Source organism: Pseudopipra pipra, chromosome 20 (assembly GCF_036250125.1).
Source record: "Pseudopipra pipra isolate bDixPip1 chromosome 20, bDixPip1.hap1, whole genome shotgun sequence".
NCBI classification, from domain to species: domain Eukaryota; kingdom Metazoa; phylum Chordata; class Aves; order Passeriformes; family Pipridae; genus Pseudopipra; species Pseudopipra pipra.
Window position 1 is genome coordinate 4342061 of NC_087568.1, and position 27172 is coordinate 4369232.

General features: G+C 46.6%; 1 protein-coding gene across 1 annotated transcript in view; it reads right to left on the reverse strand.

The window, feature by feature from the left end:
* The window catches only part of CFAP77 (cilia and flagella associated protein 77), a 60255-nt gene that overhangs the window by 8627 nt on the left and 24456 nt on the right, over positions 1-27172 (reverse strand). The window contains exons 2-5 of the mRNA XM_064676844.1: positions 15898-15997; positions 15141-15369; positions 2801-2903; positions 1562-1657 (exon numbers count right to left, since the gene is read on the reverse strand). Of these exons, the coding sequence (XP_064532914.1) occupies positions 1562-1657; positions 2801-2903; positions 15141-15369; positions 15898-15997 (528 nt within the window). The remainder of the gene's footprint in view (positions 1-1561; positions 1658-2800; positions 2904-15140; positions 15370-15897; positions 15998-27172) is intronic.

A 27172-nucleotide genomic window follows, 5' to 3' on the forward strand; every position in this document is an offset into this window, starting at 1 on the left:
AAGGCAAACCTTCCAGGTTAATGTAATGAGAAAGGAGGAATACAGAAATCTGCAGAGGCTGTGCAAAATGAGCTGTCCCTCCTCTCTGGATGCTGCTCCTGTGAAGGCAGGGAAGAGGAGAGGAAGGAGAAAAGCACAAAGAAGAAAAGACTCCAAGGTTTGAGAACTGTGGCTGGGGGAGGAACCCAACCACAGCCATGGATGAAACAAAAGGCAAAGCACGAAGCAGAACACAGGCTGAAAAATGAACAGTGATGGAAAGGTCTGGGGTGAGAGGAGCTCTAAAGAGGAGGCTTGCCCCAGTATCTCGTGTGACTTCCACAATCTGTTTAACAGCGATCGGTCATGTTCTCTCGCTGACACTCGCCGCAGCAGCAGCTCTGAGCTGACAGGCAGTGGGGATAAATGATTACTGACATATGCTAATCGGACAGTCTGAGACAGGACAGAAGAGGAATACATCAAGGTGCTGCAAAACACATTTCTTGGGCAAAACTCCCCAACTTGTACGAGTAAATCAGCTTCAGGAAGTCACAAGGCTTCTTGGTTGTTTTAAACCGCGGTTAAAAATCGGCAGCGTGGCAAAAAAATAACCCCATCAGAACAAGGGCTGGGGTGGGGAGCTCAGAGGCTCTTTGCAGTGGTATCTGTCAATGCCAGGTATGATTTTGGCCACGTAAACTCCCTGCAGGGTTTCAGTGCTTTCATTTTCTGGTGTCTCCTTTCCATTCCACTTGCCCAGCTCTTTCCCCTTCCTCCCTAAAATGCCCCCAGCTCTTCACTTGGAGTTTCCCTGTAATTTACACCACAGATAAAGGTAACAGAACTCAAACAAGCACCCCAGAGCACAGCAGGTTGTACAGATGAATTCAGGGAGGTGTTTAGATCCCAGTGCTGGAACAAGAAACCTTCACCTTGGCTCTTATTTGGATCAATTAAAGGAAGTGTCATGCACATCTACAACCTGGCCAGACCCTTTGCTTAGTCTCAGGATAAATATTGTCAATCAGGCAGTTTAGAGAGGTATCAAGAGTGCAGCTTTCTGGAAAGCTTTAATTCTTGGGTGGGAAAGCCTCCTGAAATGTCTGGTGTGGTTTGAATTAGTTGTGGTGAGAGCTGATGAAATGTCAGGGTACCAAAATGCAGGTGTGACTGTCCTGTTTGTGTAGGGCCATTGTGGGGACACCAGCAGAGAACAAAGGCCACCCCTGTTCTAACAGTGATACACAAAAAGATGCTCCTCATCTCATTGTGAGCGAAAGTGCACACAAGTTAGAAAATAAGTTAGCTGGACAACTGCTGCCTCTCTTCCAGGGCTTATGGCTGGCAAAAAAATCCCACCCTAAAGTCCAAAAGGGGCTGATGTTTGAACCCATTTGGGACCACTTTAAGGTTTGGGTCTCAGGGAGGTCTGAGCTAAGAGCCTCATTGTGTCCTAAGGATGTTATTGGGACATGTGGGCTAGAAGGTGTCCCTGAGTTCACCCAAGTGCTTGTAGAGCCCAGAAAAGCCGAGTTTAGCCAGGGGGTGGGTTGTGGTGGGATGTCAGAGTGTTCCATACCTTCTCAAAGCGGGCTGGGTGCCAGAAGGACTCCTCCTTGACGGGGGGCGGGTGCGTGCGCAGGTACGTGGTGCGATTGCCCCGCACCTGGTCCAGCTGAAACCAAAGGGAAACAACGACGAGCTCAAAGGGCTGCACAGCCACAGCAGCAGCCTGGTGTCATGCAGTGCAGGGACACTGGGGTGGACAAGGCTAAAAGTCACTTTGGCCTGATGACCACAAGTGCCCGATATGGGCAGTTTTTCAGGCCTGTGCAGCTGATACTGGTATTAAAATGTAATGATGAGGAAAACATGAGCAGCTGTCAGCTCTCAGTGCCTGCTTTATACAGCATCCCAGGGAGATGGCCACTTTCTGCAGGAAGCCCTGTGCCCTGAGCTACAGCAGTGGCTCACCACCAGCTGGGAAAGCCACTTCCACCACCCCCACCATGGTGGGGTTTGCTGGTGTGTGTTGCTCTCTGATTAATTGCAGCTCACAGTGCTTGATAGGCCCAGCACAAGCCAGTGCAGGTACCTGGTGAATGTTTTGGCCACTGCATGAAACCCTGGGGAGTCTGTCTGCTCTGTGGTCTAGGATGTAGGTTTGTGTTGCTTAGCTCAGTAATTGGTGGCTGCAGGCTTTGGGAACTTGGTGGAGAAAACTTAGGGACTAAAAACATCAGTCATTAATAGATAAAGTAGGGATGCACTTTCCAACATCCCAGGCTGGTGTATTCATAAAGGAACTGCTAATTAAGGATACTGTTTTCCTGCATTTCAACTATAAAACATAGTTTGTGATGGCAGTAAGCCCATTGAAATTGGTCATTACCATATTAGCTTGACTCTTCTTTGAGCCATTAACTAATAAAACAGTCATTGGCTGCTTTTAAATGATATTACAATGTTGGTGTGTTTAACAACCCACTGTTATACTCCAACAACTGCTGTGGGTGCTGCCATCAACCACACTATGCCAGGGGCAGGGCTGGTCCTTCCAACATTTACTGGCTGTCCTCTTGTTGTGGCCACTGTCACAGGTAACCTGAGCAGAGCTGATGCTGCCCAAAGGACAGCTCAAGGGGCTCCTGGCATGGGATGCTCACCTCTGTTAGGCTTCATCAGCCTTTTAGTAGTCAGGGAGGATGTTTTCCCAGCTGAGAGCCCTCCCCATCCATTGAGGGGTAGGGCAGTGAGGGGTTCTGCCCAGTAGCAGTGCAGTGCACAGCAAGGGGAAGCATTGCTGCAGTATTATCACCTTTTTCTTTTCGATTTTCTGGACTCTTGTCCGGGCTCTCTGGCGCTCCATCCACATCTCCTTGTATCTGTGTTGGATGATGTCATAAATGGGAGTGGAAGGCCTGGAAAACATTGAAAAGACAACAATATAATCTCCAGGGGTAATGCCTCTCTTTACCTCCCCGTGCTGGTTCACATCTCTGCTCCTGGAAAGTATTACTGGTGAGAACAAGAATAAAGCCTTGCACTGGGAAAGGCTTTTTCTTCCTCAAGAAACCTCAAACCCACATTCATTTGCAGTTAACACATCTGCACACACCTGGGCACAATTTCTATCTTTGCACAGCCTTTTGTAGCAGCCCTGTCCAGACCCTGGTGTGCTGGAAGGACCATGGAGCACCACAGACTTCAGCTCAACCTTGGGCTGGGCTTTGGTGTTGCCACTCTGGAGCTCAGAGGAGCAGCTCTGGCTGGATCCCCTCCAGTGGAGGAACCACTGGGTGCAAAGTGTGTTTTGCTCAAATGACACTGCTTTTGCTATTAAAATCTCTCTCATGTTTGCACCAAAGGCTGCAAACAGATGCAATGATGGATTGGGTGAGAGGAGTAAGTGCTGTCCTAAGCAATTTGAATAGGGATAAAAATGGACCCAATGCAGATGGTCAGGTGTCTGCAGCAGAAAGCAGAGCTGAAATGCTGAGCCCTGGGCTAGTTCCTGAGCTGCACAGACCAGATATATTTGCCCCTTGAAACAGGGTTCCAGGGAGCGTGCAGGGAGCAAGGGGAAGACAGCAGTGGAGAGGAGCTGCAGATGACTATGTTTCTAGAAAAACAGGAAAAAAAGGCAGTGGCTTATTGGCCAGTGTCCCATTCAGCTGCTCTGAGCTGGCATTAACCTGACCAGCTTGTGGCAGAGCTGCAGCCTGAAATTGTTGAGCCTTGCTCCTTGCAAGTGAGGATACTTTAACTTCATCAGCCAGTGTGGGAGGCAGAGCTGGCAGTGGCAGCAGCAGGACTCCTGCCTTGAGGACAGCGTATCAGTTATTGCCGTGGTCCTGCTGCTCTTCTTTTCCCCCAGAAGCAAACACTTGAAGGTGATGGAGGACCTCGATCTCAAGTTTTATTGGTCCTTGTCCTTGCACACCTTGCTGAGGAGGGACTTTGCTGATCTCAGCAGCAGCTGATGACTGTGGAGCTCCCACCTGTGGCCTGCAGTGCCTTCAGCTGCAGCTCCCATAACAGGGACAGTGCTTTCCCTGCCTGTCCGGACCAACTGCAAGGCACTGGGGATTTGGGATAACTTCTGGGCCACCAGCTCCACCAGAAGGTCTTTTTCTGTGAAGAGCCCATGCGCCACAGAGTGAGCTGGTGCTTTGTGGCTCTTGGCAGGAGTGGGTCCAAAATCGACAGCCGCCAGCTTTGAGCAGCCTGGAGAATCCTTGATGATCACAGAGGGCACCAGCAGCGCGTATGCAAATAGTAATTCTTCTGTTTCTTGTTCCTTCACCCCTGTGGTGACTTTTATTACTTAATTATTGCACACCACATGCTTCAAAACAGCCTAATCTATGGTCGTGTTTTCTAATGATACTAGATGTGCAATCCAGCAATATACATCCCAAGGGGGCATTCATATCAGAGGAGACATCCTTCTGCAGACCTCCTGTTTCATAGATCACATGCTGCAGGGCTTTTCAAGCCTTTGCTTACAAATCAGCTCTGCTGCTCCAGACAGTTATCTGGAGACACCCGGTGCCAAAGGCGACACTGACATTTACCCTTTGTCCCCTCTTCTTCCCCCTCCTTCCCTTCTATTTTGGCATTTCACACCGATCAGAGCTGGGCAAAATATTTAGAAAGGTTAAAAGATGTGGTGAACCTGCAGTCAAGTGTCTTATTGTCTGTGTGGGGTCTCCAGTCTCATTGTGTGGTGTAAATTTTGGTATTCCTGACACACGGTGAGCATTGCACATGAGCTTCTCTCCTCCTGCCCCTTTGCTCTCCAAGGCAGGAGCCTTCCTGGTGTGCAGGAGTAGCAGGGAGGGATGCAGGAAAGCACTGAGCCTTTGTAGTCCTTGATTATTGATTTTTGTGGAAGTTGAATGGGTTTTCACATCTCTATGGAGGTGACTTTTACCTTCTCCAGTGGACCAGCCAGTTGGTGACTGATTAGTCCACAGCTGGCTTGTAAGTAAATGCTTGAAAGGACACATTTGGGTTGATGCTCTTCAGAGGTCCTTCCCTGCCGTGTGATTAATCGCATTTAAGTCCTGATCCAGCAAAGTATAGAGTCATGCCTGGAATGGCACACGCATGAACTGCCTCGGAAATCGGCGGGAATGACTCGTGTGCTCAGTTATCCACGTGAGCTCTGCTGGGGCTGCAGGACATGAGGCTTCCTCTGGCTTTTCCTGCCTCCTTTGAGAGAAACACTGAGAGAGTGGGGAAGAACAGGGGATATCAGGTAACACACTTTGACTGAGGTTACTGGAGGAATTCCAGTGAGGCAGCTTTTCCTTTGTAGGTCAAACCCTGATCTCATAGGAGTGGACAGGGAGTTTGGCCCCGATATTGGTGACACTTGGCACGGTGACAGCCCTTATTTGCAGCTTATTTGGCCTTTGGGAAAATGTGCTCTCACCTCAGTGTTACTTAAGGACAGGAATGAAGGGCTTGTGTGCTCCGTTTCCTTTTGTCACCCTGCCCAGATGTCACTCTGAACTGGGAGGATTTTACTGTGGGGAGAGCAGGGGAAGCATCTGCTGAAAATGCTTATTGCAGATTAAAATCCATCTCATCCAGAGTAACTCAGATCTCCTTGTTTTGGCACAAGCACCCTGCCACAGAAAGGAAAGGCAAAGAAGTTCTGATAGGATGTAACAAATTATTTATAATTATAGGGAAAAAAAATCCTCAGCTGCTTCCTTTTATAGTCAAATAGTTGGAGCCACTTCTAATGTTGACATTTCCTAAATATTTTAAAATTTATCTGTGCACATTTTCGAAACTATTATCCCTGAAACAGTTCCTGTCTCTTTAATAGAATCTCTCTAATTTACTTTCAAGAGTCAGGGTACAGACCTATTTTCAACTGAAATGACAAGCACCTGCTAACTTGGTTATACAATGTGGAATGCCAGTCTGCCAGAAATCTCCTGGAAAAGAAGCTACAGCCTCCTAATAGGCTATTTTACTGTGAAAACAATGTTAAAAAGTATAATAAAGTATTAACAATATTAAAATAAAACAGTGTAGGCCTTAAATGAGCTACAAACTAGTTAAATCTATTCTATTCAATATGAGCCTTCAGTGCTTTGCAGCTGATACCTCAGAGCTGGGATTTATCTAAAATGAAGGCACCAGGGACATGCAAGAGAAATGGTAATTATAATTTGCAAACATTAGGCTGACACTTTTCTGTGTATGTGTGTATAAATTCTGACAGCTGTGATTGGTGCCATGCCAAATAGTGCTCCACCACCCTGGGAAAGGCTCAGTTTCTGGCAGGCCATCCTCGGAGCAGCAGCTCATTAAAACTTTGGAGAAGGAGAAGTTGCCGAAAACAGGAAGGCGTCAGAACCATCTGAGGGATTTTTGGTACACGCTTGTTGAAAGGTGTTTGAGAAGAGAGCCTTGGGTCTGACAAACTGGAATTTTAGTACGCCTCTCCGTTCACAGTGGGGCAAAATAATTGGTCATCAGTGACTACTAATTTGGTTTAGTAGCCAGAGGCATTTTTTTTCTTCCCAGAAAATCAATGACAGTGCCGAGGTCTGTTCAGCGTGATTCAGCTCAAGACGGGTCCTCATTTAGCTCTTGATGCTTCTTCCACTGGAGACAGCTATTTTGTTAAAATGAAATTAAAATCTATCTATAATGCGCAGCTCAGGGAGTAGCACCCGTCAACGCCATGCTGCTCTTGAGGTTTCAAGGTTGTCAGTCTCCCCTCAAACTTATTTTCAAAGGTTTATATATCAACTGATACGGGAAAAAAAAAGGTACTTGGGAAAAGCGGATACAAAGGACTTTGCTCAGGAAGGAGGTTTATAGCACCTTGAAAGGTGCAATCAATTTGATTGCTAAGTTGTGTTGTAAAAGGGTAAAAACTCGACTTGTGATTGCTTTCTTCTTGTGTAATTCAGAAGCAGAGGGGCTTGTAAATATTTCAGTGCCAGCTCCAGCCCGTGGATGTTCCGGGTGGCTCTCCGGCCAGGGCAGGCAGCTCCCGCAGCACTTTTCCCGCTGCTGGTCTGGACGTGCTCGGGCGGGGAGCGGGGCAGGGAGCAGAGGACGATGTGCACAGGCAGCGGCTCCCCGGCGGCCGCGCAGCTGTTTGGGCTGTGCCGAAAACGCTGCTCCGATTGCAGCGGCAGCTTAGAGGCAGCAGGATCTGGCCCTGCAAAGGTGCTTATGCAACAGATAAATCACAGAATGGAATTTGTCTGCAGTCCTGATGTTAAAACCGTGTTGCCGCACCACTACCTTTCCCGAAACTTTAACCCTTTCTTGAAAGGTTAATGACGTTTCAGGGGGGTTTAGTCCTTGCTGGTGTCCTTCCATCTAAAACGTGCTTTTGCTGCACAGCCAGGATGTGTCTTTGGGGTCTTCAGTCCTCAGGAGAGGCAGTTGCAGGGGCACCACCTTTGTATTCCTTTCTAGTGTACCTCATGCAGGGGAGGGTTTGTCCCGTGATAGCTGTGTCTCTACAGAGATCTCCCCGTGGCTCCTGGACAGGCCAGCAGAAGAAGTTCCCACCAGCAAAGGGTCGTTTCTTGTGGAATCATTAGGGTTGGAAAAGACCTCCAAGATCAAGTCTAACTAGTTTCTTGTTGGGAAGCAGTTTGGTGTCCAGCATCTCTTGGACACATTATCTTCAGATATTCCATATTTTCTTCAGCAAATAAAGCACAAGCTGGGGGGTCTGTGACTCTGCTCGGGGCCTTGGGTACCCCCAAAGCAGGCAGCAGTGAGACATTAGTGCTCAGCTCCCTCTGCCCTGAAAGGGGGTTGAGAGCACAGGAAGATTCTGCTTACGGCTCCCTTGTCCTGCTATATTGTCTCCCTTCCTCCCTGGTTACTGATGGGCTGGAGGTAGCCATCTATCTCCCATTAATTTGTCTCCGTGTAGCCCAGCAGGAAGCTGGGGTGTGATTACAGCTCTGGCCCTCGTTCGAGAGCCGGCACGGCCCCGGCATCCCCCTGCAAACTGCCTGGCTCTGCCTCGCCTTAATTGTTCCCCTTTGGCCGGTGGACCTGTCTCCTCTAACAAGGGCTGCGAGGAGGGCCGAGGTAATTGAAGCACTTAGCCACACTCCCCAGCACTGCCTCATGCAGCTAATTAGGAAAGAGGGCCGCTGGGCTCTTCATTATTTCTTTTAATTGTTTGTGGGTTTTGCATAAGGGTGAATGGCAGAAGAGGGATGTGCAGTTAGCGGTGAATTCTTGACTTTGAAATTTGTATAAAAGGTCACTTACAATTTGTTAACGTTTTTCACAGGGGTGAATTCAATTAGCGGCTCTGAAGTCCCCGCACACACGTGTGTGGGTGTGTTTGTGAGGAGAGAGAGAGACTGCAAAACATGCTGGGTGTGAGTCTAAAGGCTCTTCATTTTCCTAAGAAGCTTGTAGACTATAAAGTTATACACCCCTTACAGCTTTATGGTCCTCTAAATAGGTCCTGGCAATAAACCCATGGAGAGGCCCAAAAGATCATTTCCAAATGATCTCCACTTGTCCTCACTTTCCATTAACCACTGAAGAAAATAACAAGAGAAAAATTGGTAGAGAACACTCAGGGACCAATTTTTTTTTTGTAGTCTTTGGGCTGGCAAAACTCTCAGCTGCAACAGTGGGTCTTCCACCCATGTGGCAGCTGCAGGATCTGTGCTGCCAAGGCACTGATTACTCTGAATTTCCAAAGCTTCTTTACAATCCTTGTAATTTGGGTGAGGAAATAACAATATAAATTATTTCACCGTGGGCAGCCAATGAGGCAGTGGCCTCTTCTAAGTGTCAGAGGATCTGTTATTTTGCTCCAAGGGCTCGTATGTGTAGAACAGTAAAAAGAATAAAATCCATTGTAAACATGCACTTTAGAAGATTTATCAGATGCTCAGAGCTGTACTTAGGAGTACACATGGATACAAGAGCACCAATTTGCCTTACTGTTCCCTCCCAGGCCGAGTGAGATGTTTACTTGCAACAGTCCTAAATGCACATATGGAAAGGTGTGTCTTACAGTGAAGATACCAAGCCAGCTTTTACCCTTTAAATAACTGGCTTTACAAGCTGAAATTTGTGTGTTAGCATTGATTTTTGGGGTTGGAGATACCTTTTGGCTGACTCAGTTGAAGATTATGTAGGGTTATCTTCAACATATTTGTCTACAGGCTGGAACTCTGCTGTTACTCTCTGAGAAACTCAGGTGGGATGTGATTTTGGGACAGAGCTGTTCTGCCTGGGGTCTCAATCCATGGCTGAGAGTGAACAGTGCTCAGTCTGCAGCCACCAACAAATGCAAAACATCCCAATGAGTGAAAAACCAAGGAAAAAACCCCTCCAATGCTGAGCAAAATAAATCAAAGAGCAAGGTCTTCCCCTTGACCTCCATCCCATGCTTGAATCTCTCTGGATGGGTGGGAACATGACTTTGTTTGAAAGGAGAAGATGTCAATGAGGGCTGAAAAGCTTTGCTTTCACAAAAGGATTCGGTGGTTATTCCCCCCTGACCCAGGTTTTCATTGCACAGGCAGCAAAAGCAGAAGTTGCTAAAGGAAAAAATCCACTTGTGGCAAGAAGTAGTTTTAGATGGTAAAAGTTTTGAAAGAATTTTTTCAGCCAGCTGTAATCAATGGAGATAAACCCACAGACAACAGCCAGTCGGTGTGAGAGAGTAAATTACTTTCCTATTCAGTGTAAATTGGTAATAAGGGATCTAAATCTCTGTTCTTTAGATCTTTTTTTTCCCAGCTCTGTGGCTGATGTGCAGGACCCAAACCTTATGCCAAACCATGACTTGCCTGTTTATTTTCTCTTAAGCTGTGAATCTGAAGTAGTCAGAAACTGTTATAACTGCAGTAAATAACTACACTGGAGGAGAATCAGCGTCTTCATGGGGCACTCAGGAGTTTTTGAAGGGTGTAACAGGTTTTTCTGCCCAACCAGAAGCTGCAGCCACCGGGGCACAAGGCAGCAAGATGCAGGTGGATGGGGCTGGGTAGTGATGAGAGTACATACCCAGCCTGGAACATTTCCAGTGGAAGAAAACTATTCTTGAAATAGAAATTCTTATCTTAGCAATGTGAGAATGGTGGCAGAGACACAAAGTGCCTTTCACTGTGGAATTGGATAGGATGTGTAATTATCTGAGCTGATGGGAGTCCTGTATTTTTTAACTTGGTTGCGTTTTTCTGGCGTTGTCATCCTGACAGTGATTCCAGTCACTATGTCACATTTTTACAACTTGTTTTGTCAGTGCTCAGATATTTCTTTTTCTAAAAGTTTTGTTTGCCCTAATCCTTAGGATTTTAATGGCTTTACACTCTCTTTGTTTGGCTTCTAGTGCTCGTGGGTCAGATGTGAGCTTGCTGTGATATTAAACTTTCTTGCCTGTCCAGCTTTTCCTGGTGGGTTCTTTCCAGGAACACCCTCTGCTTTTCAACATCATATCTTTGCAGCTGGTCTATATCTAGATTAGCTTTTTTTTCAGGGCCAGGTATTAATGACCTGAAATGTTCTCTAAGTGTCTCAAAAATAAACCTACCAGTGCATTCCGTGTGCTGAAGAGATGCTGGAAATACCTCAGCACCTTTGGGCAGCTTTCTAAACTTTGTTCTGTGTGAAAACATCATGGATGGAAAGACCACTTGCTAAGCAGAGCATGAACTTTGAAACCTTCCTTTTTGGGCAAGGTGAAAGATTAGGACAATTGCAAATGATACAAATTAAAGAGGAGGTATTAGATAATTGATGCCCTTGGCCAATTGTAACAATTCAAAGAGAGATTGCAATGACCAAATGCTTTAGGGAGGCAAGTTTGCTGCAGGAACATGGTGAAAGCAGCTGCCAGAGAATTAAGACCAGTTTTAGAGAATGGGAGGTGGAATGGAGGGAGGAGATGAAGATAGAAGGAAAATGGGATGTAAAATTCGGGAAAGGGACAACTGAAGCGAAGGCAGACAGTGGGGGGGACCCGGCAGGAGCCATGGGGATGACAGAGTGCCAGGGAAATCCTGCCAGCACACCCAAGGTCAGCCCAACCTACAGGCCAACTGCCAAGTGGATGGCAGCACGTGGGAGGCAGGGTTATGGCCATGCAGGGTTGGAAGGAGGTCCAGGTGCAGGATGGCAGAGAGTGGCACGTCTGTGCAGTCCTCGTGTCCAGGAATAGGTTCTGGGACACAGTGGGAAGACTTAGGGAACTTACTAAGAGATGAATGAAAGCTTTTCTCTCAAAGCAGCCCTGGCAGTGTTGGGCAGTGTGTTCATGCTGAGGGTGCACTCTGCTTGCTCCTGGGGAGAGAACTTGTGCTTGGGGTACCAACTGTGTGCTGGTGTTGTTTTGGCTTCAAACTCCTTGTATGACCTTGCACAAATCAATATAATCTAAAATCTGGCTATAGACAGCATCCACATCTTTGTGATTACTTCTAGTTCCAAAAACTGTTCATTTAATGTTGGCTAATTTCAGTGCCCAGTGAAATTCAATCAGAAAAGGTGGTCAGGAGGATAAATGTGGGTCTGGACATTGACTGGGGTTTCCAAATGCACCTTGAATGACAGGCAGTGAAGCTGTGACATTGTGTCAATGTGTTCATTGACACCAGTGAAGCTCCTGGAAGTCTTCACAGACCCTTTGTGTCTTTAGGTCTCCACTATCATCAAACCCCAGCCCTCTCAGTGCCCTCCATCCTCCCCCTTGTAAAACAAGGTCATTATTGCAAAGAGTGTGGGGTTGAATAACCTGCCAGTAGCGCTGTGTTGTGGGGTTATTTTGAATGAAGGGACCTGGGATTTAGGGCCAGGAGGACAGCAACCCTCATCTGCACACATCTTATAGCTCTGTAATGTCATGCACAGAGCATGAGGATGGGGTTTAGCTCCTGGAGGGGAGGTGTTGCCAATGATGGGCGTTTTCCTTGGAAGACAAACCTGTAGACCTGCTTGTGTGTTGTTAGCCCGGCACCTCCATTCAGTGGCCATGTGCTCTCTTGCAAATTGTGGCTTGCACGAGGCAGCTCTGGTAGAGATCAGAAGCTGGAGTGTGAACTGGGGGAGGCTGACTGGAGGGTGCCCCTTGGGGGAGGCTGGGACCCCACCACATCCTCGTTACCGCTGACCTTGGCACGAGCACTGCCTGCTGATGGATCGGCTCCAGAGCTGGACAAGACCCTGGGGAACCACTGCATTATCTATTATCGTCCCATCAGTGCCTCCCCTGACCCCTCCCAGCTCCGAATGCCACAGGCATCAGGGAAGGAATAAATCTCTGTCTGATACTGAGAGAGGGAAGGGAGCGAGAGCAGGAAAAAGGAGAGATGAAAAATGTCCTTTTTATGACTCTCACAACAAAGCTGGCCACATGATTCGTAGCAAACATTACTCTGGGAAAAGGGAGGGAGAGAATGGGGAGGGGGGAATCAGCAAAAAGCAGAGCTGCTTCTCTCCCCTGGAAGATGCCCACAGGGAATTAACAGAGGGGTATGGGTGACCTTTGAAGGTAAATATCCCAGGAAAAGAAAGGAAAGAGGCCTCAGAGCTTCAGAAAGCCCACTCTGTCTGAGGCTGCCTGGTGAAATGCTCCATGCAGCACACGTCCACCGTGAGGGGAAAACACAGGCACAAGTGCTCTGCTGTGCTAGGGGGAGCAGCAGGGCCAGCCCGTGATTAATAAGGCACTAATAGCAACCGCAGCACTTGTGCTCGTTTCTGTTTGGGATGATCCAGGAGAGCTCGTACGTGTGAGCCTGGGGAGAACTCCTGACCTTGGTGTCTTTAGGAGACAGAAGCCTTTAGCAGCACAGCCTGAGCCTGGGGCTGAGCAAGGGCTGGAGATAAGTTGGCAGGGTTTGAGAAGCCCCTTGTGCATCACCCCCTGAGCACAGACACCTTCCTGTGGCAGCTGCTGAGTTATTTGGGTTCTAAGCCCTGCGCTGCTGTTCCCAGGGGGGCAGCCCAGCCCCTGCAATTCCCACGGTGTGGGAGAGCCACAGCAGGGCTGTGGGTGCAGACTGGGAGGGTTTGCACTGGTGTTCTGGGGCTGTCCCAGAGCACCACTGGCATCAGGAAGGGTGTCTCCAGCTGCTTCCAGTGCAGTGGGAAAGCACCTTTGCTCTCTGCCCTTCTTGGCCATGTTGTCTGTGCTGTGGGCTGGGGAATGACGGGCAGGCTCTGTTCTTGCTGGAAAACTTCACTGCACCTGAGAAGTTTATCCAAGCTGTTATTCTAACAGGCATGGAGTGCTTGGAGTCATGGAAAGAGACCATACACCACTGTTCTTTTCTTCTGCTCCCAGACAAGCACATGCCTCAGCCAGAAGTGCCTTCCCAGTCAGCAGCACTAAGAACACAGTCCTATAGGGCTTAGAGTCCAAACCCAACTTAAATCCATTGACAACCAAGTCATTTTTAGCAAGACAGGTCTTGCTGAACCTGGGGAGCTGTTACTAGGGATGAGCTTGGGCTGGGGAGTGCTCACCACAGCTCGTTTCTTTAACTTGCCAGTCATGGAAAAGTGTGTTAAACTCCCACTTTTACCAAAATGGCTGTAACAGCTCCTTGGTAATCCCAGTAATTTGATTTTATCTATAACGTGCTTTTAAAGTAAAGGGATAAATACAATCCGTCTGCATAAAAGGTAGCTATTAAGGAGCAGGCTAGTTGTACAATAATAACTTTAAATTAAAAGCCCTTTCTCACTACTTCTGCTGTTGTGGGGTCTGCACATTTTCCTTAAAACTTTTGAAACGTGCCCAGGCTTCTTACAGGCAGCCATTTAACCTCCGTTTATGAAGAAATAAAGCAAAATTGATGTTGATTTTGGTCTACATTGGGGGATACTTTTGCAACATAAAAGCCCTTTTGCCTGCAATTTGCAGAGCAGCCCTGTCACATTGGTGAGGGCTGATACTGATAAAGATAAAGCTTTATAGCTGGGGCATTTGCAGCTAACAGCAAGCTAATGCTACATTTTCATTTTGATGCAATTAATGTTAATGTCTGCTACGAAAATTGTCATTAAATACCATTTTAAAATCCATTCAATTTGCATATGCAAAGGCCATTTACTATCATGTAAAATACACGGTGCCGTTCATCATGTCTTTTCTCTAGAATTTGTAGCTGTTATTTTTCTGGTAGTGATTATTATCTAGCTCTTAAAATGAAACCTAATGTCTGGTCCAGACCTGCACAGAGCAAGAAAAAGCCTCTGTGCTCCAGCAGAAGCAGGACTTTCAGAGCTTTTGAGTGCTGGTTTGTGCTGGAGTCCACTGGCTCTTTGAGCCTGCTGTTCTCTCCAGCTGCCCCTGAGTGAAGCCTTAAACATCCTTCTGCATTGCAAGGGATGGATGGGGCAGGATTATGCCCTTCTGGAGGGGCTGCTGGAGGGTCAGCTTGTACCAGCTCCCCTCCAGCCATTGGGAAGGGAGCCCAAGGAAGCAGAAGGGAACAGTGAAAACCTTCTTTGCCTCTATTCTGCTCCGCTACCAGTTTCTGCCCCATGCAGGATGATGAACTAACAAGTGGGAGAGAGTGGGATAAAGAGGTTGAACTGATCCTTAACTCCACCAGAGCATTTCAACCAGTGCAGACAAGTAGAAATGCTGTTGCCCTGATTTTTTGACCCTGGGAAGCCATTTTTCTGGCTTATAACTCTTCATATTCCCTGAACTTACAGGGTTGGCATTGAACATATTTTTAAGAGGTTCCAAGCCCTTAATGCCACAGGTGAAATGGGGCTGTCTTGTGGCATGTATGATAGATTTAGGTAGTTGATTATCAGACAGAAGTATAATCAGACATGGAAGTTGTCATGTGGAAAGGAGAGGATATGCCCAACCCCTCTCCCAGTGCAACCTCCAATAACAGGTGGTTATCAGTGTTTAGAGAACCTTTGTGGGGCATCCTGACCATGTTTCATCTGAGAAGCAGCAGCTGTGTCTCCTTCTGTAATTCTTATTCTCCTTTAACTTTTAACCCTATCCATTGCTCCCCAAAAGTGATCTGTGACCCAGCAGCAGCCTGTGCAGGTTCAGGGCACTTGTGTTTTGGGGACTGTGCTAGCTGGGATGTGGGAGAGATGTAGGTGTGAGGGTAGGAAGGGATAACTTCATTCTGAGAAGGGCCCCAAGTCTTCCTTACCGTGCTGGCCTGCCGAAAGTCATGTCTGGGATTTTGGGAACCCAATTGAGGAATCTGTTCTCATCTTTTAACCGAATGTCCATGAACTTGTAGTAGAGCCCGAACTCGCGGGCTGTGGTACAACCGGCCTTCACGGCCCCGCGGTCCATCGTGAGGAAGTCCCGGGGCATGACCTTTTTCCCGGGGCCCAGGGACTTCCTGGGCTTTATTGAGTCCCAGTGGCCTATGGCTGGAAGGAAATAGGAGAGGCATCTCAGTTAGCTCCTCTTTGGGAAAGGAGGCTGATGTCTGTGCACCGTGCATGAGGGCCCTGTGTGGCCAAGATGCATTTTGTCACGGCTTCACTGTGCAGTGAACTTCATATCCTGTCCCACTGCATTTCATATGGGGACACCTCCCATCTCAAGTGGATGTCTTCTCACCCTCCACCCTGGCTTGCTCAGGAGGCCTGATTTCAGAGGGAAATTGTCCCTGAGAGCACAAAGTAGGAGCTCTAACAGAGTTCTGACAGGGGCCAGGTGAATCACCCTTTGCAAGTGCCACACCCCTCTCTGCCTGGGCTCTGTGTGAGCCTCCCAAAGTTTCCAATATGATAGAGAAACTTTATTGGTCACCAGGCAGTTTGTGTGATATTAATGAAAGTGGGTAAATGCTGGAGTTGTGCACCTCCACCCTGATGAGAAGTATTGAAGAGCCTTGGGAATGGGAGGATAGTCCCTGCTAGCATTAGGACTGTATTTTAGTGGCAGTGTCATACCTTCAGCAACTCCTCCATCTCTCTTGTGCACGTATATCCCATAGGTAAAGTCAAGGCCTGGCAGGGAGTAGCAGTTATGCAGAGGCTTCCCCACTTCATGCTGCAGAAAAGTGAAGTTAAAAGAGAAGCGTAAAGAGCTTTTCTGATAAGATAAAGCCCCTGAAAATAAAAGTTTGTAACAGAACATGGCCACAAGTACCAGGAGTGGCTGTGGCTCCCTTTGGCAGGGGTTTGAATCTCACTGCACAAGCACAGTGCAGAAGGAGCTGAAGCCTCTAAGGGATGCTGAATTTCACACAAGTTTGTAGTTGAGTTATAAAGCAACCCAGTCTTGCTGGAAATAGGGGTCCTGACTCAATATATATGAATTTGAAATATTCTTGTTTGGTTAATGTTTCGATTGGCTGGGATGTCCAGCTGTGGTGTCTGCTGGGGAGACTGAAGCTAGTCTTTATTTTATTTTACTTTATTTTGAGTTATTTTATTTCCAAGTTGTGCATCATTCTAGAAAACTGCCATAAACTTCCCCAGGCACAATCACATGGCTGCTTCTGCCTGGGAATAATCAAGACACAAGGCATGTTACAGGAGGAGGATAAGGGGGATGAAGAAGGGACAGCAGAGCCTGGGGCTTATAGTATAGAAGAGAACTTGAGCTCAATAACCTCATTTCTATTTAGTTTTAAAATGAACTCTTCCCCAGCCCATGTGTGTCCCAGCCTGGTGGTGTCTGTGGGATTAACTGACCTCCCCTCACCCCTTTTGTCTTTCCCCTCCCATTTCCATGGTGAAGTCACTGCAGGATGTGTGTGTCTTGAAACCTTATTGCTGCTTGAAAGAGAGGCTGTGGGGAGGGAAGGGGTGGGAGCCTGGCAGCAGCTTTGGTCTGTGTGTCCCTGCGAGGGAAACCTGGAGCAGGGTCAGGCAGCAAGTCCCCAGGAGCCCTGAGCGCCTTGTGTGGGTGCCTTGGGACAGGTCATTTTCCATGGGAAAGGAAGGAGGAGCTGGGGTGTTGTAGGTGTTGGCAGGTCTTGTTGGGAGAATGAAAGTGCTGAAATACTACTCTAGTGCTTCTCATTGAACACCAACACTGAGATGACCATTACTACACTCCAGGGTGAACGCTCTGTGGATCTGGAGGTGCTGAATCAAATGCAGACCAAGTGAAAAGAGACTGCAAATGAACCACCTCCAGCTTCCCACTCTGGCAGGCTGAGGCTGTACAGCAGGGATAAGGGACCCAGCTTACTGGAGCTGCTTGTGTAGGAACATCATCCAAACCCAAATTTACATTCTGCTCCCAGTCAGCACTGTGCAAACCCTGTCCAGGTTTGCACACCTCAGCTCAGGCATCACCCTCAGCTCAGGCAAAACTCTCACTGATCCAGTTTTGCCTGGAGAGTGAGGGTTAATAACCCCTGCCCAAAACAGGCACCTTTCCAGAGGGCTCTATGTTGAGCTCTCTAGAATTTGCTCATAATTCCTCAAACTTTTTCACCTGGAGACATTTCTTTGTGCACTCAGTTTGGGGTTTCTCAGCTCCTGTCTCTATATGTAGCTACACAAGCCCTAAAAGCACACAGTGGCTGTGGCTCTGGGATCCTCATCAGTGTATCCAGGGGGGAGATGGTGGTGCCTTGATCATGGTGTGACAACAGGTCTGCTCCTCTGCAGAGCCTGGCAAGCTGGCTGCCAGCTTTGCCAGTTTGGGATCATTGGGTCTGCACACCAGTACAGTGATTCTGTAAGGCACCAGGGTCTTACTTCTCAGGTCTGGGAGGGAGGTGCTTCACCTTGTTCCTGTTAAATCGACACACTTGTGACACTGTAAAGCAGGTGTGGTATCCCCATGACTCTCAGGAGCACAAGTCCACCAGAAAATGAGTTTTCTGGACTTGCTAAGATCTTTTGGTAGGCTCAAAACCCCCATGAGGCTCCTTGCCCTGCGCAAAAATACAGATCCTTTGTTGCCAACAGACCTCTTTGAAAGCCATCCTGTCAGCTACCTGATGCAACCTGTGCATGACATGGCTGCATTTCCCTAGCTGCCTGTGGCAGAGGAAGGGACTGTCCCTTGCAGGTGTGTCCAGCACTGAGCACGAGGGGAGTGAGAGTGTTTTTAGTGCTGCCATGAGTGAACTGCCCCCCCGGCAGCGCTGAGCCATATGTGCCCGCTGCGTGTGAGTCGGGAGCTCACGCACAGCACACAAACCTCTGCCAGGGATGATGAAGTGGCTTTCATTGCTGATCTATTTCCCCTGTATTTACAGCTATTTTTAGATGGGTTGTCACTGGTGTCGGAGGGAAATGGTGTAACGTTCCTCAGGCGCATGAGAAAAGGCTTTTTCCAGGGATCATGTTCCGATACGGGATCAGTTAAGTGAGGTCAGAAATCTGCGATGATGGCAAAGGTGTGGCAGATGGGAGAAAATTGCTGAGAAACTGCAGGAAAGGAGAGAGGTTTGTAACCTGTGGCAAAGCTGCTTCCAGACCCTCGAATGCAGAACTGTGTAGAATGAAAGAAATTATGGAATTTAAAGAGTCCCTTTTGTAGAGCACCTGAAGTTAACACAGTTGGGTGTTTACTCCATCACAAAATGAGTGCATGCTGTTTCCTTTTATGATCAGGTGGCATTTTACAGTCACTTTGCACTGAATAAATAAAGCTGAAGGTGCTGGATAATTAATTAAAAAAAAAATCTGGTCCAATATGTTGAACATGGAGAGAATCTGTGCCTGAATCAAAATCAACGAACTCAGAGGACTCTGGTTGCCTGCCAACATCTTTTACCTACAAAAGAAGGGGAAGGATGTAGCAGGAATGAATCTTGCTTGGTGTAATCCAAGATTACAGCCTTTCTCATTCATAAATTAACAAAATGCTGTTTCCACTTCATGAGCTGGTTTCATTTGTTTGTCCTGGGGCATTATAGGTGTGCTCTGTCATAAAGCAGTGGGGAGAGCGAGCCAAAGTTGATGCAGAAGGTCCTTTTTTCTCCCCCAGCTCCAGCACCGTTCCCTGTGTTCAGGTTTAGGCTGTCACAAAGCTGCTTGGCTGGAATACAGATCTGTCTGACAGCTGTGCCCATCAGTAGACAACTTCATTAAACCTCATTAAGATGTCATTTCTCTGCCTTATTTCCCACCTCTTGGCTCTAATTAAAACCGTCTCTCTGCATCCCAGGCGGTCCTAATTTTCTCTGGGTACCTTCTGCAAGTTTTCTCCCTTTACGACCTCAGTGAGGAAAATCCAGCATCCTAAATGCTGTTTATCCAGCCTGTTTGGAAAGGACAACTCTAGACTTTTTCCTGAAGCATTCCCAGAGCACCCAGCAGAGATAACACCTCCTCCTAGGGCTGCAGGAGATGTGCACTGAGGCTTTGTTTGCTCTCTCCAACTGTTTTTAGGGACCTGGCTAATCCATCCTTTCCCCTTGGACACAATGATTTTCGTGGTTGAACCGGGTGTGTCTGGACTGGATTTGGAGGGTGCCATGCTCAGACTGGCCCCAGCACAGTGCTGGGGTGTTTGATCGCTGGGGATACCTTGGTTGGCTGAAAAGCAAGAGGTGTTGGGTGTATCAGGATATCCCTGACCTTTCCCAGGTAGTTTCTGATTTCTGCAGCCACGGGCTTGAGCCCTGGATTTGTATCTGAGTGTTGGAAAATGTTTGCTGTGAAGGAAGAGAAGGAGTCTGTTTGTGAGAGGTGGATACATTGTAAAGGTGTAAGGAAGCACAAAACCTTTCAGGTTTTGTTGCAAGACATATTTGTGTTTCATCCCCTGCTATTTATGGCCCAGTGACACACATTGCATCGATTTTCTACAGATGACTGAGACTGAGAGGGGTTGGAGATGTGTTTGTGCAGAGGTACAGTGAGAGACAGGCATGGAGTTTTAATCCCTGCCTCTGCAGCCCTTCACTGAGAGGAAATGCTGGGCAAATCCATGAATCAGCCGGGGCTGCCCCATCCCCTCCTCTCTGGCTCTGTGGCCACCTGCAAACTCTGCACCGGTGCCTTTTCATCCTGCCAGGCCCTGCCTCCCTCCCACCTTCTGTTCCCCTTTTCATGACACCCCCTTGTACAGTAAAGCCTCCCGTCACGCTGCCATTACTATTATTATTGCAGATTTACTGCACTTGCAGAGTGAAGTGATTGCAGTGACAAGGCCCAGCATTTTTCCCTCCTTCCCCCCGCGACAGCTTGAAATCAAGCCCTTCATTTGCATTTACATGATCTTGCTGTGCAGCTTATGAGATCGGGAGATTTATTTGCTACTTAGCTTGATGTTTGATTACACTCTAAGAAGGCAGTGAGCTACAAAGTGCAGGGATACATCAGAACTGAGCTACTGAAAGCCTCTGGGGGACAGTAACTCAACATCAGGTTTAGGTAGATGAGAAAGGGAATGTTCAGTGTTTTGAGAAAGGCAAATTTGATGAGATTTGTTTTTTTGGTTTTTTTTTTGTTAAGGGTGGAGGGAAAACTTTCCCTCTCTCACAAAAGAAAACAAGAATGTTGTTATAAAAACACACCTGAAAATCTGGATTTGTTAGTGCAGAAGAAATCCTAGCAGGGGCTGGTGGCTGCTGGGCTGCCTGCCGCTAACTGGTTGTAACTTCCACCTCCAAGAAGATTATTAATAATAAGTTGGCAGTTGTCTTCAAAGCTTTTCATAAGCATGAAAGGTCAAAGTCAAAGGAAGTTTTGCTTGATGGACCACCACAAAATCTGTCCCTGATTTATTAAGCTTCAAAACACACCACTGAGCATTAATCCTCTGTAATAGTGGGGAAACTGAGGCAGGGAATCAGTGTGACCATGTAGGACAGCAAAGGGAATGGAGTTTGGACTGAGGAGAGAAGCAGACCATTCCTAATAGTCACTGGGTTCAGAGTAGAAGACCAAATTATTACAGTGTCCCACAGCAGTGTGAGATTATTCCAGAGAAAAGGGTGATGGTTGGGCAAACTGCTGCCCTTGGAGTCTGGAATGGCAAAGCTCGAGGATCTTGCTGTGAGTTTAACTCCTTCAAATTTACATCATTACAAATGCTCCAGACAGGGTAGACAGCACTGCTAACCCAGAGTATGTCTACATGTGCAATCTGTGCTAATCAGTGCTCCTGACTGACCTGCACTGGGAGCTGTAGCCTTATTAGATACCAACCTTTGAGTGTCAGGTCTAAGTTTGAAAGGTTTTGCCCTCTGAAAGCTACATTTTGTGCAATGCTGGCAGTGGAGGATGGGTTGGATAGGGCAGGTAGAGAAGGCAGATGGCACTTCCAGCCCAGGATCTCCCTACCCAACCCCAGGCACCATCTTCCCTGCTCACAACAGGGCTGTAACACCCACAACCAAAGGCCACACACGTGTCCCCAGCACAGAAACCCCCATCTAGGGAAGGCACTGTCTGATACAGCCACTTCGTGTGCGAACTGTTTGCACTCAGCTTTTAGTCTTGAAAATTGCCCTGAGATATGCTATTACAATTAATCATTAAAGACTTAAGAAAGAGTATACCCCATTACATAAAAGACTCCAGCGATGATCTTTATCCAACTTGTAAAATGGGCAGACTTGATGCGACTGAATAATTTTCCTCTCATCTGCACAAAATCATGAATGCAAGTCAGACTTTGAGCCTGAAGTGAACACTGCGAGACCAGCTTATAATTACCAAAACAGAAAAAAAGAACAGCGTTTTCTAATGAATGACAAGCCACTAGGTGGAAATCTAATTTGGTCTAATTAAGCAGCCTTTGTGAGGATTTGTCTTTAGATGAAAAGAGGGAGCCAAAGAGATCTAAATGCAAATGAACTCTATCATTTTGGTTTTAAAGGGCCAGGCACATAGGAAAGTATTTGCGTACACAACACTTTCGTTTGTCTTCAGGGGTGTATTCACCTTCTGGTTTTCCATTGAAAAATCCTGTTTGCCCAAAAATTCTGGCACTCTGAATACTAGTTTTTATTGAATTAGAAGATAATGTGCCATTAGAGGAACAATTTTAGCAGTAGTGTATTGCAGCTGTTAAAACTGCCTTTCTCCGTAACGGGGCTGCTCCTTTCTGCTATTTGAAAATGGGCTTGGAAAAAAAAAAAAAAAAAAGGGGGATATTTTTTGTGAAGGAGTCAGATCCCAAGTCTGTCGCTGTCGATGTGTGGCACCGAATAACTCTCAGGTCTTTGGGGGCACCTGCTGGACCCTGAGCTCCTCCTCGGCGCCTCCGTGTCAGGATGAATTACTTCAGCATTGATAAATCACCAACACCTTGCCCAGTTGTGCTATTTCTGCTGATTCTGCCGACAGTCTCCACGCTGGGAGCAGGCAGCCCAGGTACAGCCCCAAAGGCTGAGACTCACCAAGGTGTTTGACTATAATTGAGATGGAAATATTGAAAACGATCTTCTCCTGCTCTATTAAATCTGCTCCTGCCTTTAAGATAAATTTGAGTCTGTGTAAGGTTTTGTGCCAGCGCTGAAGGTCAGAGAAGCACATGTGTTTCTGTAGAGGGTGTCACAGCTTGTGAAGTTCACATCAGCCCCTGCCTGCTCACAGCCCTGGAGAACAAACAGGGTCTGTAGTCAGAAGACAAAGTCCCTGGCAGGAGGGATGGGTTACTTGGGCTAAACGAAGATGGGGGCAGTTTACAGCTATCACTAGACTGAGGTTTTACCTGCATATGATTTTTCTTGATCTAAAACCGCCATTTACCTCTAAGAGACAGAATGAACCTGGGATAGATTTGAGGACGTGTAGGGACAATGGCAAAGAGGTTTGGTGCAGCATGGGGTGGAGCAGCTGAATGGAGAGACACTTCTCCGAGTCCTTGCTCTCCCTACAGGCAACATAAAGGGGGAAATGGAGGCATGGACGGACAGATCAGGGTGGGAAAATCAGTGGAATAATTCTGTCTTTGATGTGGCAGCAGTTTTGGAAGCTTTGGGGGTAATGTGGGCAAAATACTCAATAGTAACTTGGCCAAAAAAAGCTGTTTTACCGTCTTTGCAGTTGACTGCCCAGAGAAATGAGGGGCATCCAGAGAGGAGCTGGAAAAGGTGTAGTGGGGTTATTTCCCAGAGAACCACAGCACTGAGCATACCTGCTGTACTGCAAACCCTGAAGTCAAATTCTGATGTTGGCTTCAGTGGGAGCACCAGGTTTAGCTGAGATGGGGTGTGGACTGTTTGAGGATGAGAGAGAACATTCTCTAAATGTTAAAGAGAATGGACAGTGCTGTTTGATTTTTTTTTTTTTTTAAAAGGTTCTGTCCGTTTCAAGCAGTTATGACCTTTTCTTTGTGTTTCATCCTTAATAGTATCTGTTCTTTGAACCTCTCCATCTGCTACTTCAAGAAAAATCCCCTTATGTTCTCGAGGCCAGATGTTGGCCCAGATTATGTCCAGAGCAACTCAGCTCAGTGAAGCTGCTGTTTACACCATGTAACTCACTGCTGCTCCTTCAGCTCCAGTTTTTATTCAACCCTCCTGCTTTTCTTTGGGTGCTATAGAACATGTTAAGCTAAATGCTGCCAGCACAGCATCCATATGAGCCACAATGACATTAAAGGAGTTGAATTCAAGTGAGAATTTGACTGTGGGCCTTTCTGAGCAGACTGAATATGGCCACATTTCCTGTACAGTAAAATAGTTCCCCAGCAGCACAGACCTCTGATTCTTAGGCTAAATTAAATCCCTGGCTGCAAAATGAGATACTGGCTGCCTTGAGAGCTACCTGTTATTTCAAAGAAGAATTTGTCTGAAGTCAATACACTTGTGGTACCTCCTAGAACAAAATTCAAATATTTTACACAAGGAGACAACTTGTTAAATTCAGGCAAGCCTCTGGTTCAGGAATCTCTGGGCTTTCACTCAAGGAGAAACTCTAATCTCTGATCACAGATGCAGGAACTTACCAACTTCAGTCACCTCATGTACAGAATAATCTCTGTTTTCATTAGAGAATAGATCAAGTTTTTGCTGTTAAAAAAAGGATGCTGTTTCTTTAATGTAATAAAACCTCAGCAGGACAGAACGTCTTTACTAGACTATCCCCCACTATTCCCACAAGAAATCAAATATAATCCTATTTAAGAAGCTTTAAATAATTTTGAGCTTTCATATTGACTTATTAAAATGCAGCTTAAAAAATGCCTTCCTTGCAATCCCTTTACAAGGGTCAGGGATATAAAATTTGAAGAAATATGATTAGTAGATCAGTTGGAAAGATATGCGGCAGCTTCCAATTTTATTACTTAAAATGCCCTTTTAGAAGAAAAGGTGATTCTGTAAAAAGTGGCACCATCTCCCTGAAGGAATCTAGTCCTCGGGTTTCCAGTCTGATCTCCTGCATTCAGCACTCAACACTTCTGCCAGGTTTTTCTTAGACCTGAAGAGCCCTTGCAGCTGGGACAGAAGAGCTGCTTTCTGTGTCCTCATAGCCCAGCAAAATTGAGGCTTATCAGGCTCAAGCACAGAATAAGCCAATAGCACCTGTGGCCATTCCTTGCCTGGTGCAGAAGACAAAGTGATAATAGAGAAGCAAATATGCCCCAGAGGACAAAGCCACTGCAGAGCTGTGACCACAGGTACAGTCTGGCCCCCAGAGCCTTTCTTTTAGCACCTGGAAACTTGGAGAGATGAAGAGCTGTAAACTTTCAGATGTTGCTTGGAGAGGGATGAGTCCCTTTTTTTTTTTTTTTAGTTTCCAAACATTATGTGTTGGAATAGAAAATTATAGGATGAAACAGGGGTCCTGCTGTGCTGACTTGAACTCTCTGCAGGGTGAACTGCATCTCCAGGCAACGGCTGCAAACTCCACCTGAATCCTGAGGGGCCCAGGCAGAAATCTCCTTCCAACAGATTTCAGTCCAGTTGCCCATGTTCATTCCTGCTGACTTCAGAGGAACTGCAGTTCCCCTGGGATCTGCAGGGTTGCAGGGATGTAAATGATGAGACGATTTGACCCTCGCTCTTGAAGTGTATTAAATACAAGGAAGACCCAAATTGTGCTGTCAGTTAGGCAGGACTCCCATTTAGCACAGGGGGCCTTGTGCTAATGCAGGAATCTGCCTGAATCATTTGCTCTGTCCTACAGCAAAATGTATTCAACATGCTGGAATTTACCTGCAAAACCTAGTGAGCAAAATCACACCCTGCCCATTACACTTACAGCCAGTTACTGTGAAATCCTAATGTGTCAGACTTTCTCTGGGAAATCAGGTAGCTAATAACTTTACTCCTGCCTAAGGCTGGACTTTGGTCAAGGCTGTCAAGGCTTCTATGATTTTCCTGTGTTTCTGAAAAAAATATCCATGATTTTGACATGCTGGGAGCTTCTGTGTGTGAGCAAGGAGAGAGCTGGAACAGCTGAATTCCCTGGGAGCTGCTGTGCTCAACCCAGGGTGCTCTGCAAGATAAATACCAAAGGGTCCTGAGCCCACCAGGGACTCTGTCTTCAGCTCCTGAGCAAGCCTGGCAGTCAAATGTGCTTAACCCCTGGCAGGATCTTGCCCAGAGTTTTTTCCTGTGGCAGAAGAAGCAGCAGTGACACCAATAGCAAGACCATCAAGCCCGGGGGAAAACCCTTAATCCTCCAAGAAAGTTATGAGGTTTTTCCCTGCCCTGTCTTCCTAATTTTCTACGTTTATGACAATAATTGTGAGGCTGGGCTGAAATAGCACTGGGAAATTGCTGCCAATGGTTAAAAACTATTATTGCCCGTGGGTCGATCTTATTAATGGTGCTAAAAACACAGTGAAAGTTATTTGGCTTACAAATTAATGCCTGTATTCTCCAAGATATGTATTTCTAAAATCCTGCATCTGACTCCCTCATTGCTCTCCCCACCAAATTCTCTCAATATAATTCCAGCTCTGCTTTGTTCTACTGTTTTTCTCTCCCTGATCCCATATTTTTTGGAAAGGGTAGAACATAAGGGGTTGGATACTGTTCAGGTGATGTACATGAGAAGCCCAATTTCTTTCAAAGGGGCGACCTTCTGAGGCAACCAAGAGTTGGCTCAAAAAAGTCACTTCATAATTGCATCATATTTGCTAAATCAGATATTTTATGTGCTTAAGAATTCTCTATGTTCCCTTCGTGTTCAGCCATTCCGAAAGGCTCCTGCTCTGCTGGAGTTCTGACCCATATTTTCCCTGCTGCAGTCCAAATTTGGTCGCTAAAAGGTAAAGGGGAAAAAAAAAAAATCTCTTGTCTCATCACATCTCTTCCCAACCCCTGTTCAGCTGCTGTGGTATTTTCCTTCATTATGCTGCTGCCTCAGACTGTAAACCTCTCTAATTTCCTACATCGCAGCTATTTATTTAAATGCTAACTCGCATTATGAAGTGATAATCCACAAGCGCAGGAGATAATTTATGAAGCATTTAAATTAAGAGGAGCAGCTAATTGGGAGCATGTGTCTTATAAGCCTTGCTAACACCAGAAAACTACAAATTAGGGAGAAAATGGAAGATATTTTTGTCTTGCTTTTTTCTTTTGTAATGCACCGAGGAAAAATATTACCATACATCACACAAACAGGGCTGCTCACCGAAGTCTTCTGTTGTTCCTCTCGTAGTTAGTCCAACACACAACGCTCTCATTATTACAAATTCCTCATTATAACACACAAAATAATCTCTGCTCTCAGAGAAGGTGGAACGAGGTGGGGTTTTCTGTCTCCAAATAAAGCGGAATAAATTTTCCAGGAAGGGTCCCCTTCTCAGCTACAGGCATTAATTTAAAAGAGCAAAGACTCCCTTGTTATATAGGGATGTTAAAGTGCATTTAATTTAGGGCTGCACCACGCTGTAAGAGTTTTATAGGTTTCTGTTGAAATGAGAATGAGCATAAATGGCTGTGAATCAGGGAAAAGCAAATGTGCTGTGGCCTCAAGGCTGAGGGAATGCATTTTTGGATGCTCTGTTCAGATTTTGACACCAAAGTCACAAACTTTTTGTTTTCACTGCAGCTTTGTGGTAGTTTATTCATTAAAAAACTAATATTGACCTGAATCTGAATAGCAATGTGCCCCATGCTGTGTAATTCCCAGGATACAGCTGTATGCCAGAGACACTAAATGCTGCTGCGCTGGGCTGATGGGGAAGGGAAGGGTTTGACACCCAGGCCAGGACATTAACATTGGGAAAGATGATAATTATCCCCAGTTTGAGGTTCACAATCCTGCACCAGATTCCCTGGGAGACTGCTGCCTCAGAGGGGAGGGTGCAAGGCTGGGTGTCCTCAGGAGGCTTTTCCCTGCAAGT